Source organism: Protopterus annectens, chromosome 7.part0 (genome assembly GCF_019279795.1).
Source record: "Protopterus annectens isolate FY-2018-M chromosome 7.part0, PAN1.0, whole genome shotgun sequence".
Taxonomy (NCBI): Eukaryota; Metazoa; Chordata; order Ceratodontiformes; family Protopteridae; genus Protopterus; species Protopterus annectens.
The window spans coordinates 1,529,784,780-1,529,803,103 of NC_056739.1; the positions used below are offsets into that span (position 1 = coordinate 1,529,784,780).

The 18,324-nt window shown below is 39.6% G+C and overlaps 1 protein-coding gene across 1 annotated transcript in view; it reads left to right on the top strand.

Annotated features, from left to right (window-relative positions):
- TSEN2 (tRNA splicing endonuclease subunit 2) overlaps positions 1–18,324 on the top strand; it is a 456,866-nt gene that overhangs the window by 12,342 nt on the left and 426,200 nt on the right. The window contains exon 2 of the mRNA XM_044078068.1: positions 5,356–5,437. Coding sequence (XP_043934003.1) covers positions 5,356–5,437 — 82 coding nt within the window. The remainder of the gene's footprint in view (positions 1–5,355; positions 5,438–18,324) is intronic.

Sequence of the window (18,324 nt, forward strand, 5' to 3'; positions counted from 1 at the left end):
GGGTTTTTTTTGCTGTGAAGGCGACTAAAGGTGAATGTGGTTGTTAAGGTGATGGTGAGTGCATTTGAGAGTTGTTAATTGTTACGTTGATTAGTGAAGACTCGTTGAGTATTCATAGGTTCATAGATATTTACTAGGCTAACGACCACAAGGGCCTTTTTAAGCCTAGCCATGCATCCCAAATCTCTTGACAAGTTCTGATACCCTTGTTGAGTGTAAGCAGGGGTTTGGGAGATGAAGCATTTATACGCAAGGGCCTGGGGGATGAACCATTTACAACTTGCCTGTGTCCATTAGAGACATAGTTGCCAAATCAGGGATGAATTTCCTGTTCCCCATCAAATTGTCCAAGTTGCACTTGAATTGGGATAGGGAGGAGCTCTGCTTCACATGGATGGGGAGCCTGTTCCATAGGCAGGGTAGTCTCTGGGATACATACCTGTCTCTCCAGCAGGTCCTATTTATATCACAGGCAAGGTTTAATTCTTTTGAATGGGTAATTCTGGTGCTGTTTGCTTTGTGGATATGCAGGAAGTCCATCAGAGTGGGGCCTGACAGTGCCCTATATGCCAAGCCTAGATCTCCTCTCAAAAGCACGTAGGAGACAGACTACAGGGATAGGGCCTTGAGGTGTTCTGCAGAGGACATTTTACTTTGTCCTGTATTCTTTTAGTGAGGAACCTCTGTGGACATTCCAGTTGTTGAATATGCCTGGTTAGGTATTTACCAAAAGGGGCATTGAACTCAATGATAGGTCTGATGATTGCTGAATAAAGTGGAACAATGACTTCCTTGGACTTGGATGCCATACCTTTGTTTATAAGCGCAACATAGAATAATTTCTTCACTACTGTAGACACATGATGCTTAAAGGCTAGATTACTATCTATGTGTGTTCTTAAGTCTCTGATTATTGGGTCAGTTCTAAGGGGTGTGTTGTCAGTATGATAGTTACCAGGGGTGGATGACTTCCCAAAGGATATTATTATGCATTTCTTGACATTGAGTTTTTGTCCATGAATCTGACATCAGTTGTTTGTCTGTGTCAGCCCCTCCTGGAGAACATTTGTGTCAGTGTGGGATTCGGAGAACGATCCTAATCTGCAATCATCTGCAAACTTAGTCATCCAGGGGCCACTGACATTGGCCTCAACTTCAGAGAAGTAAATGCCTAAAAGGCATGGTCCAGAGGCTGATCCCTGTGGGACTGCAGTTGTGACTGGCCTCTTTGTAGATGTGGACTTCCCAATTCTAACTTGCTGGGTCCTGTCTATGAGCCAGTTGACTATCCACCAGGTGACATACAGGTTTGTATCTAACCTCTTGAGTTTGTCAACAATACCTGAGTGGGGCGTTGTGTCAAATGCCTTGGCCAGGTCAAGGTAGGCAGTGCATTGTATTAACTGTAATTGGAATGTGTGAAAAGTGTTCACTGCTTAGAATACCAGTGTGCTGAGTGTATATTGTCTAATGATCTACAGAGAGAGAAGGGGTGGAGTTGGTCCACTTTTAAAGAGCTTTCCTGTGAGCTCTATACAGAGTATCGCAATCTCTGATATCATTGACATGAGTAATGTAACAAAATGCAGATATAGCCAGTGACAGAAAAATCTCTAGAAGTAGGCCAGTGTCAAAGTTTCAGTAAAATTAATACTGCAAATTTGCAGTATTAAAGCTAAAAAATAACTTATAATTGAGGCCTGTTTAGATGCTATTGGTAAATGTTACTGTAGTAAAGCTAAACTTTGTTAGAGGTAAAAGTAAGCATCCATGTTTTGGTAAAAAGAAGTGTCTTAAGTAGAGACATCTACGTGCCCTGCTAACTACATTTTTTTTTTTCAGATAAATTTGTTCCTATATTTAGTGAGACCAGCTATGTTGTATGAGTTGGAGATGGTGGCATTGACAAAAAGGCAGGAGTCAGAGCTGGAGGTGGCAGAGTTAAAGATGTTAAGATTTGCATTGGGTGTAACGAGAGTGGACAGGATTAGGAATCATTATATTAGAGGGTCAGCTCTGGTTGGACGGTTTGGAGACTAAGCCAGAGAGGCAAGATTGCATTGGTTTGGACATGTGCTGAGGAGGGATGCTGGGTATATTGGGAAAAGGATGCTAAGGATGGAGCTGCCAGGTAAGAGGAAGGCCTAAGATGAGGTTTATGGATGTTGTGAGAGAGGACATGCAGGTGGTTGGTGTGGCAGAGCAAGATGCGGAAGACAGGAAGAGATGGAAACAGATGATCCACTGTGGCTACCCCTAACAGGAACAGCCGAAAGAAGAAGATTCAGTTCCACATTCCAGTCCATCATTTCCTTCACTAGAGGTATGGCTCGGATCTATGGGACTGCTTCTTAATTTTTCAGTCTTAATGTTTTCTCTAACAGAAAAACAGGCACCAGGAAGCATTAGCATCAAAATCCATGTGAAAGATTCTTCTAAAACCTCCACCTCATCCAAACAAGATATTACTATTGTTTCTCTTAATGGCTCATCAGATGAGAAAGTAACATCACCAAAGCTGATGGTTTCATAATAGATAAGCAGCTTAAGTTTGACAAATAGGTAATGTAGTTGTTAAAACTAATAGCTAAAAATACTCTGGCTGTACAAAGTTAATGTGTTTTTCTTAGGTAGTCCACACTGTATGCTTATTACTTTCTTCACTCCTGTACTTGACACTTTGTTTTTTTTTTTTTTTAAACTAAAAGTCTCCAGACCATTACTACAACAACCTAGAGGTGGCCTCCAGTAAGTTAGTAATGTTTGCTGCAGTTCAGCATTAAAACATATCACTGCATTGCTGTTTATAGCTCTTTAGTGTTCTAAATTTGCATGTGGGCATCTGTATACCAAAATAGCTTGTCTGGCCAATGTTTTCATACGGTGAAGTACTAAAAGAGAGCTAGGTCCTTTTGCAAGAAGGCTAGTCTTCATAATTAAAATGAAACCTCGATAAGAGTACAAGTTGTCCTGTATTCCTTGTTATACTTTGGAATAAGCTTATCTATACCCTAAGGTGTATTTCTAAAAGAGGCATTTAAATCATGTCTAACAGTCTGTTTACATATGTAATGGTACTGCCAGTTTGACATAATCCGGTAGCCAAGAAATAAAAAAAAATGTACTTATTTAACTAATGTAAATTTAGCTAATGTAATACTGGGTTTCTATCTCTGTCAACAGTGTAATAATCAATTTCACTCATTTCTATTTACTTTTGATATCCTGCCACATGTTCATATTTTTATTTTATACTGAATTTTTCATCATTTGAGATGCTTGACTTAGTTTTTGTCGTACATAGATTTATTAGTATTGCAGATAAATGGACTAGAATGTTGTGTTTTCTTTGATTACTATGTATGCAGACACTATATCAGGTCATTCTCTGCACAGCATTGTCCTTTTGCGTATTTTATTAATATGTTATGTCTTTATCTGCAGTTATTTTCGTATCCTGTGTTTGCACTATGTTTTGGTGCCCTGTTCTAGGACTTCAGTGAAAATGTGACTTCTAGCTGGACTTCTGGGTCTATATTATATAATTGAAAGCTTAAAAAAAGCGAACAGTGAGTAATCGAACCCATGTAAGCGAAAGCTTACAATCTCGAAAGCTCAGAACATTGTTTTTTTTTCCCAAAGGAAAAAAAAAATCGCTGTTCCAAAAAAAGAAAAACAATTGAAATGCATAAAGTAGGGAGCTTCGTCCCCCACACAACCCCTACTTAAATATTCCAACTCCGAGATCCGAGAAAACGGCAAAATAACGGAAGCGGCCAAGCAGATTCTTTCCCTGAGAGAGAATTTGCTTAAAAGCCGCTTCGCTGTTTTACCTTTTCATTGTTTTAAGTTCGACCAAGATGCATTCGATATAATGCGTCTCCGGTCATCTAATAGGAACCCGGACTTCCCTAGCTGGATGTAATAAATATAAACATTAATACAGTGGCCTTGAGAGTTGAGTTCCACTGTGGTTTTTCATTTAAAAAGGCAGTTGCCATAGTATAATGAAATTCATTTGTCTTAAATTTGTGCACAAATATGTTTTGAATTGATACAATACCATCCATTTATGATGTAGTTCTTCATTTGCCTTAGTGTGCAAATGAGGACCGCTTTCAGTGTCTTCAACAGAAATGACTGGAATTTGCTTAATATGTCATCCGTATGTTGCTGGACTGCCCCTGTGGCTAGGTTTTGGGATGATTCCAAAGTTTTTCTTCTTAAGCGGAATTGGCTAGACCTTTAGTTCGGTTACCGGGATGTCCACATGTCATGTGGTGGTTGCCAGTCAAGGAGTTTTCATTCAGTATAATAATTTCATCGAATGAATTGCAAGCATTGCTGCAGCTTGGCTCATGAATAGCACCTGCATGCACTGTAGTTCTTCTCTCTACCAGTGCCACTCCATCTATTGTTAACTTGTCTGCAGTCTGCAATTTTTCTTTTTGTCAAAAATGAAAACGGTAATGCAACATACTGCTGCACAAGTCAATGGGGAGGGAAGGAGGCTGAAGAAATAAACAACTTTTACATGATTATATCAAATTGCTGTCCACTTGTAGTTTATACATTAAAAAAGAAAAATTGCAGCTGTTCACTCAGGGCCTAGCACCTGATCCCTAAAACTATGGAAACCTTCTCTCATCTTATCTACCACTAAGAAAGCATTCCGAAAATAAAACATTTGAGCAAAGTGGAACACTTTTGTGTTCTTTAAAATAAAGCATTGCCCTCTGTTCTCTCAAATAAAACCCTGATCACCTTCCAGAATTTAAATTCAGAGATTTGGTGCCTTTAGCTCTACATTACCCAACTTAAATAATTTATAAATTGGGGTGGTACAGTGATAAGCATCACTTTTTCACAGTGTTTGGTTCTCGGGTTCAGTTGCTGGTCAAAGTGCCTTCATTGTCAAGTCTGCATTTCCTTCTAGTTTAATCCCAAACACTTGGCAATATTTGGTTTGACAAACCTGTAAATTATCCATAGTAATTGTATTTGTCCATCCTGTGATAAATTGGTGTCCCATCCAGGACTGATTTCCAGACTGTTTGCTTGTTATAATAGGCTGTGGTTGTCTGTTTTTCCTGACTAGTTTAAAGCCGGTATTGAAAAGTCAATTTATTAATTTGACTTGCATAGTCATATTTTTTTACTAGCCCTTGATTTTATGACTTGCTGATTTTAGTACTACATTTTTATTAATTGTTATTGTTCCTATTTGGATACCTGTGCAGATACGCAAGTAATATTGCTGACAGCCTTGATCTATTATTGCATGTTGTGTGCCAAGTTGTACTAATGTGTATTATTATTGCTGACTATTCCAATCTTTTGCATTATTCTTTTAAGGGTTATTTCGGAAAAGGTGTTCTGTCAAGGAGCAGCCCAGAGTATAGTGTTTCAGACCAAATATTAGCAGAAAAATGGAGGGGTAAGCAATATTCTGTATACGTTTTAAACATTTTGTTTTCTGAGTTGATTACCCTACAAAATATTGAGAATTTTAGATATTTTGGGGATTTTCATTTTTGACATATACATTCAGCTTAAACCTTTTCCTATAATTTTTTTGTTTTTCCTTGTGACACGCTGTTACTTGGGTAAGAAAATGTGAGGGTTGATGCATTTGTTAACATTTAACTAGAATGTGTCTGACATTTCTACTTGTCCATCTCTCTTTTTGCTAGTTGTGTTGCAGTTATGTTTATTTAAAGTAATCTTTCATGCAGTAGAAAAATAATAGTTTTTTTGTTACCTCTAATTGTATTAGAATATGGACAAGTGGTGATCTCCCTTTCATTTTATCTGTACATGGGGAGTATCACAGCATGGTAAGGGTGTGACAGAAGATGTTAAGTCTTCAATCCATCTCTACTACCTTGGGTAAAGAAATGTGAGCTGTGCAATGCAGTGAGGGAATTTGGGGCCTGTTGATTATGGTACTAGGATGCAGAGGATCCACTCTTATAGGTTCATAGGTAGGTACTAGGCTATTGGGCCTATATAAGCCTAGCCAAAAAGGTACTCTGGCTTTCGCCACCCAAGAAAATTATTTTCTTGTGCCCCTGAAAAATTTAATCTCTGCCAAGTCTCAAACCCAGGACCCTGTCAACTACAGCAAAGTGCATTAGCCCACTAGACCACTCAGGACTCTTGTCCTATTTCAATCATATTCAGAGCTCCAGAAGAATATGAGCAGAAGTTACAGTGCATTAAATGAAAAGAAACAATTTAGAGTTGACCGAAGTAGATTTATAAGACTGTAAGCCTCCCAGTGGAGTAGAGAGATAAAGCCATAGGTATATACCAGGTGACCTGGATTCTAGTAGCAGTTTAGGTGATTGAAGGGAAGAATGGGTTTTGCCTATGCTGAGGGTGTGTGATGGATATCGTGTAGTGTGGCAGAGGTTGCACATAAAACTGAAAAGCAGCTGTCAGTTGGGACGAACATGCTGTGTGGATGCCCAAGCTGGTTGTGGTAGCTCCTGTCTTCACATGTGAAGGAGCACACATGCATTGACATGGTGTGAGCTTAGGCAGACCTTGCAGTGACACATGGGAGAGGGGATATGATAAATATAAACATAAAAATGCTGCTTTAGGTGCAGTGCTGGCAAGAAGCACAAACCACCTGTGATGCCTGTATGGATGGCAGTGGTTCATAGGTGATTACTAGACTAACAATGCCAGTCAGCCTTTTTAAGCCTAGCCATGATTCCCAAATGTATTTGACAAGTTTTGATACCCTAGGTTTATTTTAAGGAATATATGTGGGCTTGGGCTTGGGTGTCTACTAGAGACGTAGGTGTCAGACCAGGGGTAAATTTCCGATTTCCCATCATCTGGACCAAGTTATGATTGAATTGTGTTGGGGAAGAACTCTGCTTCACATGAATAGGAAGCCTGTTCCAGAGAAGTAGTAGCCTCCGGTGCATATACCTGTCCCTCCAACATGCCACATTTAGTTTGCAGATAAGGTTTAGGTCCCTAGATTGAGTAATTCTGATGCTGTTTTTTTGTGACTATGCAACAGGTCCATCAGAATAGGATCAGAGGATGCTGTGTAGGCCAGGTGTAGACTGCCTCTCCACAATCTGCAAGAGACAGAGTATAGGGATAAGTCTTTGTCCATGTAGGGCATGTTGTTTAGTTTATGTATTCTGTTTGTTGCATATTTCTGGTCAGCTACATACTGAAGGGGGAGTTGTACTCGTAGAGTCAAGTACAGTGGAACAATGACATCATTGGACCTAGATGCCATACCCTTGCTTGTAAGTTGACTAAGAATGATTTCCTTACTACCGTAGAGAAATGATGGTCAAAGGCCAGAGTACTGTATACACGTGTTCCCAAATCTCTGCCAACTGGGTGTACTCTTAAGGGTTTATTAGCAATGTGGTCATTTCCAGGGGCTGCCAGCTTCCCAATGGATACTGTTATGCATTTCTTGGCACTGAGTTATAGACCGTAGCTCTGGTACCAGTTATTAGTCTGTGTCAGACCTTCTTGGAGGGTATTTGTGCCATTGGGGGTATTCTATGACTGTGCCTAGTTTGCAGTCATCTGCAGACTTGGTAAGCCAGAGGCCCTTACTCCATGAGTGAATGGCCTTTTTGTGGAGGTCAACTCTTCTATCCTAACGTCTTGATTTCTGTCTGTGAACCAGCTGGCTATCCAGTAGGTTTTTATACCTAATTTTGTAAGTTTGTGTACAGTGCCTGAGTGGGGTATTGTGTCAAATGCTTTGGCCAGGTCAAGGTAGGTAGTATGCACTATTTTGCCCTTGTCCATTGTGTGATATCCTTCTTGAGGAAATTGAAGAAGTCCACCAGGTTAAGTAGGCATGACCTACCCTAGACAAAACCAAACTGGGTTGGATTCAGTGCCTGAAGGTTTCCTGTGTCACTGTTTACCATTTCCATAATTCTTTCCATGTCTTTGTGTATGAAACTAGTCAGACATACAAGTCTGTAGTTACCCGAGTCTGTAGATTGTCCACCTGTGTGCAGAGGGATGATGGTTGCAGTCCATTTGCTTGGCAGGAAGCCTGTTTGAAGACTGTAGTTTAAATAGTGATCCTAGTGGTCCTGATCAGATCATGTTTCATGCTATTAAGGAGGCATTCTGGGATATTATCAGGTCCTGTTGGACACAGTGTTCTTGGTCTTGGAGAGTGCAATTTGTACCTGTTCCATAATGATACTTGGGGGAGTTATGGTTGAGTGTATTGACTGAGGTGGTGGACACATATGTGGGATTTGAACCCACAGTCAGAAAACCTCCCACACTACAGCTGAGCTGCTTAACTACTCTAGCACACAAAACCTGCTATGGAAAAATGGTAAGTTTCACTGCCAGGGACCTAGGACCAGTGTGCCATTGGGAATGCTTGGTAGTTGACTACCAAGATATGTTTTTTTACCTGTGAGTCATCCTAAACAATGCATACCAAATAGTAGAAAATATATAGTTTATACAGTACATGCTGCAGTTTTTTTCTTAGCTGTGAAGATGAGTGAGTGAAGGTACTGAGGAGGAGAGAAGAGAAGTGCATGATGGTATAGATAAGGTCTAAAACAAAATTCTATAGAAATATAAAACTAAATGACAGATGAGGACTGCTTTTTTCCCCCCACTCATTCTGTTTTCATTCTAGTTTATTCATTTCTATTAAGATGAATAACATGTCCTTCATATTTTTGACCGTTTTTATTATTTTCTAACCTATTAAACTTTCAAAGACAATATTCCTTGTGTTCAGCTTTCTTTTTATAGAAAAATCTTAAATTATTTTGGCCTTCCACTCACTTTTTTAGATTGTAGTCAACTACTCTAACTTCATTGGACCCTTCTGTTGCTCATCTAGTCAGGGTAAAATAGACTAGTCTTTGTGGGTTCTGTTCAAGCAGCTTTATTATATACGAACACATCAGAATTGAGGCTTAATAACTTTAACTTTTAGATAAACTTATAAACTAGCTATTGCACTCATACATGCTCACTCTCTGGCTGCACTCACAAAATGGGATTGAAGCTAGCACGTGCTGGCTTATTTACATGCACGTGCCAACCTTGAAATGCTTCTTAAAGGTACAACATACACACACTATTCTACATCCTCCCTCCTGAGAAATACGTCATGCAATGTTGACACTAATTGACATGTAATCAATACAAATAATCCTTTGTCATGCAATTATACAGAACTAAATACATGTAAACAATTATGTCCAGGTTGCTGTGCATTTCACACTAGGTCTGGAGATACAACCAAGTCATGTAACATAGAAATTATAATCAAATCTAGCAACTGGAACTGTCTCTGCTGAATGTTCAACTTTAGGGACATCAGGAACATCCTCAGGAATGGAGGTAGAAGTTAAGACACGTTCTACAACAGGAACATTGTCTGAATTGGTCTGAGATCTAGAGTCTGTATCACAGAAACAGTGCTGCGATATCAATTCTGGTACAGGCAGAAGATGTCTGCGGTTTCCCCTGTACTCCACACCCTCAGATTTCATGAAGTAGGATTTCATCTCGGTACATATACCTGTTACTTGACCAATCCAGTCATAACTTTTCACCGTTTGTATCCTCACTCTCTCTCCTTTTCAGTGGATGAAGAAATCTGCTTTATTTATCGTAACTGGACTTCTGAAAAGAAAGTTTTCTGAATAATTGGGTGCCAATTGTCCTGTTGTTCTTAGCTTTAGGCCTCAACAAACTGGAGCTAATAAGCAGTGTTGTTCTGGTTTGCCAAGACAGAAGTCTGTGAGTAGGCGAGCCAAGTATATCATCACAGGGTATGTTTCTGAGATTAAGTAAATTCAAAAAGATATTGGTATTGTCATGTTTTGACCTCTCAAGTAATTGCTTTGCATTCTGTACTGCACGTTCAGCTAGTCCATTTGACTGTGGATATTCGGGACTGCTAGTAACATGTACAAAGTCCCATTCTTTTCCAAATTTCTGAAACAGCTGACTGGTAACTTGAGTACCATTATCAAAAACAACTTTGTGTGGACTACCATGGACTGAGAAATGATGTTTCAGCTTGGTGATAACAGCAGTGGATGTTACGTTGAGTAGTAAATCAATCTCAAACCAGTTCGAATAAGAGTCTACCAACAATAAGTAATGCTGATTGTTTCATTCGAATATATCAGTGGCTGCTGTTAACCAAGGTAGTTCAGGAACTTGACTTAGCTGAAGTAGTTCTTTTTGCAAATAAGGTTTTGTACTATTACATACTGAACAAAAAGAAAGTACTTTATCTATGTCTTTTACTATAGAAGATTAAAATACTAGTTCTCTCACCCTTCTTGTGGTAGATTCTGAACCTGGGTAACCACAAAGCAAAATCTGGATATATACATGTAATGAAGCAGGAACAATTTTAGGACCTTTGAAAATAATGCCATCTTCCATCAACATTTCATCTCTGTAAGGAAAATAAGTTTGCACTTCAGGTGGTACACTAGATTGCATTGATGGCCATCCAACATTAATGTAGTGATAAAGCTTTTGCAAAATTGGATCAGTCTTTGTATGATCTCTCAGCTCATCAAGTCTCGTGGTAGAAAGTTTGCGCACTTCTATAACTTCAAAGTCAAAGTTCTCTGCATGAGGCTGTTCCGTTGTATTTTTGGGTGATCTGGGTAAGGTAGCAGCCGGATAAAGAAGTTTTGTCTTTCATATAGATCATTTTGAAGTTGTACTTTTGTAATTTGAGCATCATTCTTTGTAATCTTGCAGGAGCTGAATGCATAGGCTTCTTTAGAATAGTGACTAGAGGTTGGTGATCCGTTTCGATCTGAATAGCTCACCATAGATATAATCATGAAACTTTGAACATGCAAATACTATTGCCAAAAGTTCTTTCTCAATTTGAGCACATTGCATTTGTTTGCATAAGAGTTCTAAATGCATAGGCTACTGGTCTGTCTTCTGGAAGAATAACTGCACCAAGACCAAATTTTGAAGCATCACAGGAAAGTTTTACTGTTTTTTTTGACTCTTAATGTAGGTGGGGTGGCAATTTTTTGCTTAAGGCCTTCAAATGCTCTCTGGTGCTGTTCCAACCAAAACCATGTAACATTTTTGAGCGTCTGCTCTCTGAGGTGCTGTTAATTCACTGAAGTCTGATATAAACTTGCCTAAATAATTGACCATACCAAGAAAACTTTTGTAGAGCTTGAATATTATCTGGTGCTGGCATCTTAAGAATGTCTTCTTGCTTGAAGTGGTCTGGTCTCAAGCCAGTGCTAGTAAATAAATGACCTACATATGTAACTTCTGGTAATCTGAATTTGCACTTCAGAGGATTGAGCTTTAAGTTCACTTCATGTGTTCTGTCTAGAACTCTCTCAAGGTTTCTATCATGCTCTGCTTCACCATTGCCTCCAACCAATAAATCATATTCTATTATGGCACAAGGATAACATGAACAAATTTGCTACATTGCAGGCTGGAAGACTTCACTTGCAGAATTTATACTAAATGGCATCCTGAGGAATCATTATCTGTCAAATGGGATACTGAAAGTAGTCAGTAATGAGGATTTGCGATCAAACATCACTTGCCAAAGTGAACTTTTTTCATCGAAGACAGGAAAAAACAGTGAGATTTGGTATTAGAGCTGCAACTTCCTCGACTATATGCATTCTCTGATGTGGTGTCTTGAATGCTTTGTTCGAATCTCTTGGGTCAGTACATATTCTGATTTCATCTGAGCCTTTTTTGTGGGCTGCTACCATGGACGACACCCATTTAGTTGGTTCTGTAACTGGACAAATTGCACCTTGCTGCTACATTTTATGCGACTGAGGTTTGACTTTGTCCTACATAACTATCGAAACTTTTCTTGCTGGTCTGACTACCGGACTGACCTGGGTCTAACTTTATGGAGTACACAACTGGAAGTTTGCCCAACTTGTCATCAGCATACTGTGAGAAAACCGCTTCAGTAAAATTGGAACAAGGATATCTGCTTATATGATGAATTTCTTTGGTAAAAGAAGGCAAATTCATTCTCGAACTGTCTTTGAGACTCACTAATGACTGCACAGGTCTTTGGACTACATGGAATAACAAGCTGTAACAGTTCCTAGCTAAGCAACATGAAAGCACTACTGAGCCTTCGGTTTGAATTTCTTCAACCTCCATAAGCAACAAGTTTCTCACAACTAGCCACATTGAGTTGTTCAGTTATCACCTTAGCAAATTTGTCTGCTGACATAACATTTTACTTTGAGGTAGTGTCCACTTAAAGCGCGGTGGATGTACCATTGATCTGGACAGTACAGAACACTTCATTCTTTGCCAACAAATTTACTGCATCAACCTTTTCAATTAAATTTACTTCATCAGCCTTTTCACCAATTACTGTTGCACCATCTACATAGAAAGTACACTTGTAGCTCTCTATATGATCAACTTGCTTTTTCAAGTGACTCTTTATAAATGTGTGAGGTCTACTTGGATTTTCAAAACTCAACTGCAACCCCCTCAGCACACAACCTGTGGTGAGAGACCTGGGTACTCGGGTTGCCAACAATCCCACATTCAGCCATCATGTGGCGGCAGTGGTCAGAAAAGCATTTTACTTGGTTCATCTCAGAAGTAAAGGGATTGCATCCAGAAAAAAGGAGGTTATTACCTCTCTGTACTCCTCCCTTATTAGACCTATAATAGAGAATAATGCCCCGTTTGGTATGTACCTCTCCAAACACCTGCACCAACTGGAAAGGCCACAGAAATACCGCACAAAGAGAATCCATGGCCTCCAATGCCTATTCTATGCGGGGCAGGCTTAAATCACTATCACTGTCTTTGTTATCATACAGATTCCTCAGAGGTGATCTGTGTCTTGCCTACAAGGCAATGTCAGACCCTGCCCTACTGGAGATGCTCCATATCCATAAGTCGTCTACTTCGCACATTACTCGCTCGATGGGCTTAAATCTAACCTGCAACATCAACAAAACCTGCTGGAGAGACAGGTTTGTCTTCCAGAGGCTGCCCCATCTCTGGAATAGACTTCCCATACATGTCAGAGTACTTAACTGACCCTCTTCAAATGCAACCTTGATGAGTGGATGGGAAACCATAAATTTGTCCCAGGGGTTCCAGCTTTGTCCCCTCACTGACAGGTGTGACAGATGCTGGGTAGGCTTTTAAGGGCCCCAGGGCCATTAGCCTAGTAATCTCCTATGATCCTAAAACTTTTGAAAATGGTTCCATTTTTTTCCATACACTCATGGCATTGCTGATTAAATGCTAAGCATTTGTCTCTTTTTTTCGATTCATGACTGGCACCACAATTGCAATAAAGCTGGATTTGGATTTTGATGACTCACCCTTGTACTGCACTGAGAATGTCCTTTTCTTAGAACTTCCTGGAAAACTACAGGATCTCCCTGAAAAACCTGTAGGGGTTATAGACGCCATGTGCTTAGGCCTGCTTCTGCTAGCCACATGTTGCTTGCTGTCTACATTTGCTCTGGAGCCTGCTGAAACCATGCTCTTATCACTTGCAAGCATACTTGTGTGCCTTTCTGTAACTTCATGGATTTGACAAATCTCAATAACTTTGCTCAGCCTTAAATTACTGTCAGGAAGCAAAATTTATCTTACTGCCGCACTATTAAGAACACACACAAGCCTGTTCTTTAGCAACTCCTCTTTTAAGTTACCAAACCACCACCGTTTAGCCCTGTTTCTCAGGTCAGTTATATAGGTCACAGAAGTTTCCCCCAGTTTTTGATCTCTTGTGTAAAACAAATGCCTCTGTAATGTAATACTTGTCTGGGGGTTACACATTTCCCTGAACTTGCACTTCAGACACTCGGGATCTTCCCTTGATTCTGTCTATATGGCAGTATGACAGTTTTCACCTTCTCCCTCATATACTGCTGGTGCATGCACAAATGAACATTCTCTTTCAATGGCCTTTGACCCAGCTAGGTTTAGCAAAATGAATGCCCTGGTGCATGCATCTTTGTGGGAATAAGCTGCCTGTATAAAAATATCATATTCTTGCTCAAATATTCTCCAGTTCTCTGCAGTATTCGGATCAAACACCCAGGGGGTTTCTGAAATCTTTCCGCCACATTGACACACACCAGTGAAGGCTTTTGCAAGTGTCCACGAACATACACACATGTATACATATGCCAGAAATTTATGCCAGTATTTGTAACTATGCTCAATAGCACAACAAGCCTTTGAATAACTGAACTATACGAAATAAGTCTTGGGCACTGTAATACTCTTGAAATCACTGTGCTGTAAAGGTCACTTATTGTAAAAAAAAAAAAACATTTCAAATAACTGCACTGTGCAAATAAATAGGACTGTAACTGCACTTTGTGAATAAACAGTACACAGCACACTAAAACTTTCCCAAAATGGCTGTACTTTGGTAAATAACTCTTTACAGTGCAAGAAACTTGCTGTAATGGCGGCACTTTGCGAATAGACACAACCAGCACAAGAAACTTTTAGAAATGGCTGTACTTTGTACTTTACGAAATAGTTGCACTTTGCACACAAACTGTTCAGAATAAATACACAGTAATAAGCACCCACTTTACACACGTTTACACACTTTGAGATACTGTGAATAACTCTAGTTGTACCCTGAATACAATGCGAAGTAGTAGTTATGCCAAAACGCAGTACTTTGCCAAAAAACATGCAGTCACCTTGCTTTATTTATGCTTAATGTGCCCCTTTTTGCCCTTTATTATATGCATTTTTGCGCTCTTAATCTTTTTTCATGCCCATTATACCTTTCTTGTGCTCGTTTTTTCTGATTGTTTTATCAGATATCTCAATTTTAAACATTTTGTTTAATTAATGAACCTTTTGTGCCTCTTGCTTGTTTAATAATGTGGTTTGTTACCTTATAATGCCCAGATTTTTATCTTTATTTTTTAATAAAATAAATTTTGTGCAAGTTTTCATTAACTTTGGTTCGTTTCTGGCCCTTTTTCATCTTGTTTCTCTTAGTTTACCTTCACTGTTAACTGTGCACCTCGGAACTCTGAAAAGCAGTCTCTGGAATTCCAGTTCTGACATCATGATGCTCGTCTAGTCAGAGTAAAATAGACGAGTCTTTGTGGGTTCTGTTCAAGTAGCTTTGTTATGCACAAACACGTCAGGATTTAGGCTTAATAACTTTAATTTAGATAAACTTATAAACAGACTAGCTATTACACTCGTACTTGCTCACTCTCTGGCTGCACTCACAAAATGGTTTTGAAGTTAGCATGTGCTGGCTATTTATATGCACATGCAGACCTTGAAATGCTTCTTAAAGGTACAGCATACACACTGTATTCTAGACCTTCCCTAACTGTATCTTTTTTGTACCTTTATGCACTGTTCCTCAAAACTCCAAAGTACCTGGTACTGAGGATAGCTAAAAATGTGTCCAGTTTGGCCCACTTCTTTTCATTGATTGGGGGAAGGTAATGTTGATTTTTGTTCCTTTCTAGCCATTTGTATAGTTTGGCTGTCTGAGGTTCATCTTGTGAAAGTGCTAGTGTTTGATGCCAGTGAAAATTAGACCTTTGCATTGTTGTTTTGGTCATGGGAAAGTACAATTTTGTAAGCAAGCATACAGTAACAGCAGATGTAATAATCAATCACTGTTGCAGTAGCCTAAGCTATATGGTCCGTCCTGCCACTGTAGTATCCAAGTTATTTGTAGACATCCAGAGTGTATAAAATTTTCTTACTCTTTTTTGAGTAGAAAATAGGGAGATGAATTGCCTGGCTCAGTGTAAATTCTGAAACAACCTTAGGCAGGATTTGTTCTCGGTGTTACCCTGTCACTTTGAAAGCTAAGGTAGGAAAGGATTACTTTAACAGCTTTTAACTCTAATACTAATATTGCAGAAATTAAAGTAATGAGCATCACTGTTTTCCAAGTAAGAACTTCAAATGTCTTCATGAGCAGGTTCAAAAGGAGTGTGTGTATAAGTTTTTCTGGTAGAAAAATAAGATTCCAAGAAGGTGCCACCTGCCTCCTAGATGTAAGGATATGAAAAAAAACAACTTTCAAAGATCATTTCACATGAGGAAGTTGGTGAATTTAAGAGGTCATTCAAGCTGAGATCGCCTAAAGATGCATATTGATAGAATAAGAAAGGCTCAAGGGTAATTGCTACTGGAAAAACAAGGAGTCTAAGCTTTGAAAGGGTCTTGGTTGTTGTCATGGCACCAACTTGAAAATCTTTTCCAATTACTCATGTATGATTTCCTAGTAGCTGTTTTCCTTTACCTCATTTTAATACCAAATTAAACATCATAAGAAATAAGCTCCCTAAAAGGTACTAAAATTCTGTCATCCAGGCAGTCTACTGAAGAAGCTGGCAGTTGGTTTGGATGAAACAACCTATGTCTTGTGTGAATAAGTCCAGTCTGTGAGGAAACTTGTGGCAGTTGGCCTTAGCCATTTTCAAAAGAAAGGAGAACCACTGATGTGTGGGCCAAAAGGGGATCTCCACAATCACTGTTGGAGAGTCCTCCGACATCTTTAGAAGAATCCTGGTTATCAGAGTAAAAGGTGGAAGGGCATACCTTTTATTCCTATCATTGTGAATGTTTCTGTATATGTGTTTCTGTATATGTCTTCCAGGCCTGTTTGCAAGGAATTCTGGAGCAGAGTTTCCTTGTCTGTTTTGCTTGAATGCAAATTGATCTGTTTGAAGACTTCCCACAGATGGACGAATTCCTAGAGGACACCTGGTGCCACTTCCATTTGAGAGGATCTGTTCTAGTCCTACTCAGTTTGTCTACAATATGTTTGCTCTAGCTAACAGTAGGTAGTATACAGGGACAGATTGAACTGAGTCTGTAGTTCCCAGGCTACCATAGATTGTCTGAAAAGAGGGTAGGAGCTGATTTCCCCTCCCTTTTTTATGTACCACATCACTGTGATGGTGACTAATATTACTAGAGAAACCGTGGAGTCCAAAGATGGTTCAAAGATTTGAGAGCATTGTTACAGACATTATTTCTTTGACATTTATGTGGTTTCATTCATCCTGCTTGTTCCATAGGCCCTTGACTTTCTCCGCCTTGGACACCGCTTCCCAAGCAAAGTCTGATGCATCCATAGTTGCAGACTGAGTAGGGGCTGAAAGGGAGAAGGCAGATCTGGGTTGAGAGACAACTGATTCACCCACAAGAGTAACTCCCTTTTTTACTAACTCCAGCACTGGAATTTGAAATGAAAGGGTTACTGATGTTGGATCCAAACTGATTTGGCGAACCATTGAATATTCCTTGTGTGAATTCTGGCTAAAGTAATCATGAGAATAATAGAGGCTGTGATGGCCGTGCCCTGGCCCAGCAATCAAGGAGCGTCAGTCCTCACAACTACAACAGAGAGGGCGTCTCATATAAGAGGAAATGATAACCAGTACACACAGTAAAGTACAATTTCCCTTAAGTGCGCACAGAGATCACAGTCAGTCTGGGGCTGGTTACTCCTTGCTCCCCACGGTCCCCAATAAGACTCCTCACTGGCACAGCTATAGGGTCCAGATCTCAGCCTAGCTGGCAAGCTAACCTCCAGTAACCTCTGTCCAACCAGTGCTTCGTGTCCCTGCCCAAATAGCTGACACATATACATAAACACACACACACACACACACACACACACACACACACACACACACACACACACACACACACACACACACATATATATACACACGCAGACATATACACAGTAAGACGTTGTCCTGTTAGAGTCTCGGCTAGAGTGTCTTCTATGTGGAGACATGCGTGAATGGGTGTACCTTAGTAGAAGGTTGTGCGTCAGGGCTGGCAACTCAGCACGTAAAAATCTACTGCCAATCATTAGCGGACCGGAGTTCCGCTGTGGCGACCCCTAACCAGGAAAAGCCGAAAGACACAACAACATACGGTAATAATTACTGCCACCACCAGCTAATAATTATCAGCTACCCAAAGGCCCTTAAAAGGGTGTTCAATTATTACTGTGCAATATTATTATCCAATTGGTAAGTGTGACTAATCAGTCAAGGCGTATTAGAGTGGCCTTGTACAATAAACTCTATAAATATGCAATGTACTCTAGAGCTTAAATTATCCCTACACAAACCAGCCACAGGTAAAAGGTTTTTAAAATATTTAATAATAAATAATTAAACACAAGACAGTACTACTACACCACAGTGCTATTCAAGAGTTCAGAGATCACACAGAAACATAAAATAATTCAGAACAGTTCTGACATAACAAAAAAACACTTAGTCTAATCTTTATAATTCCTGGCTA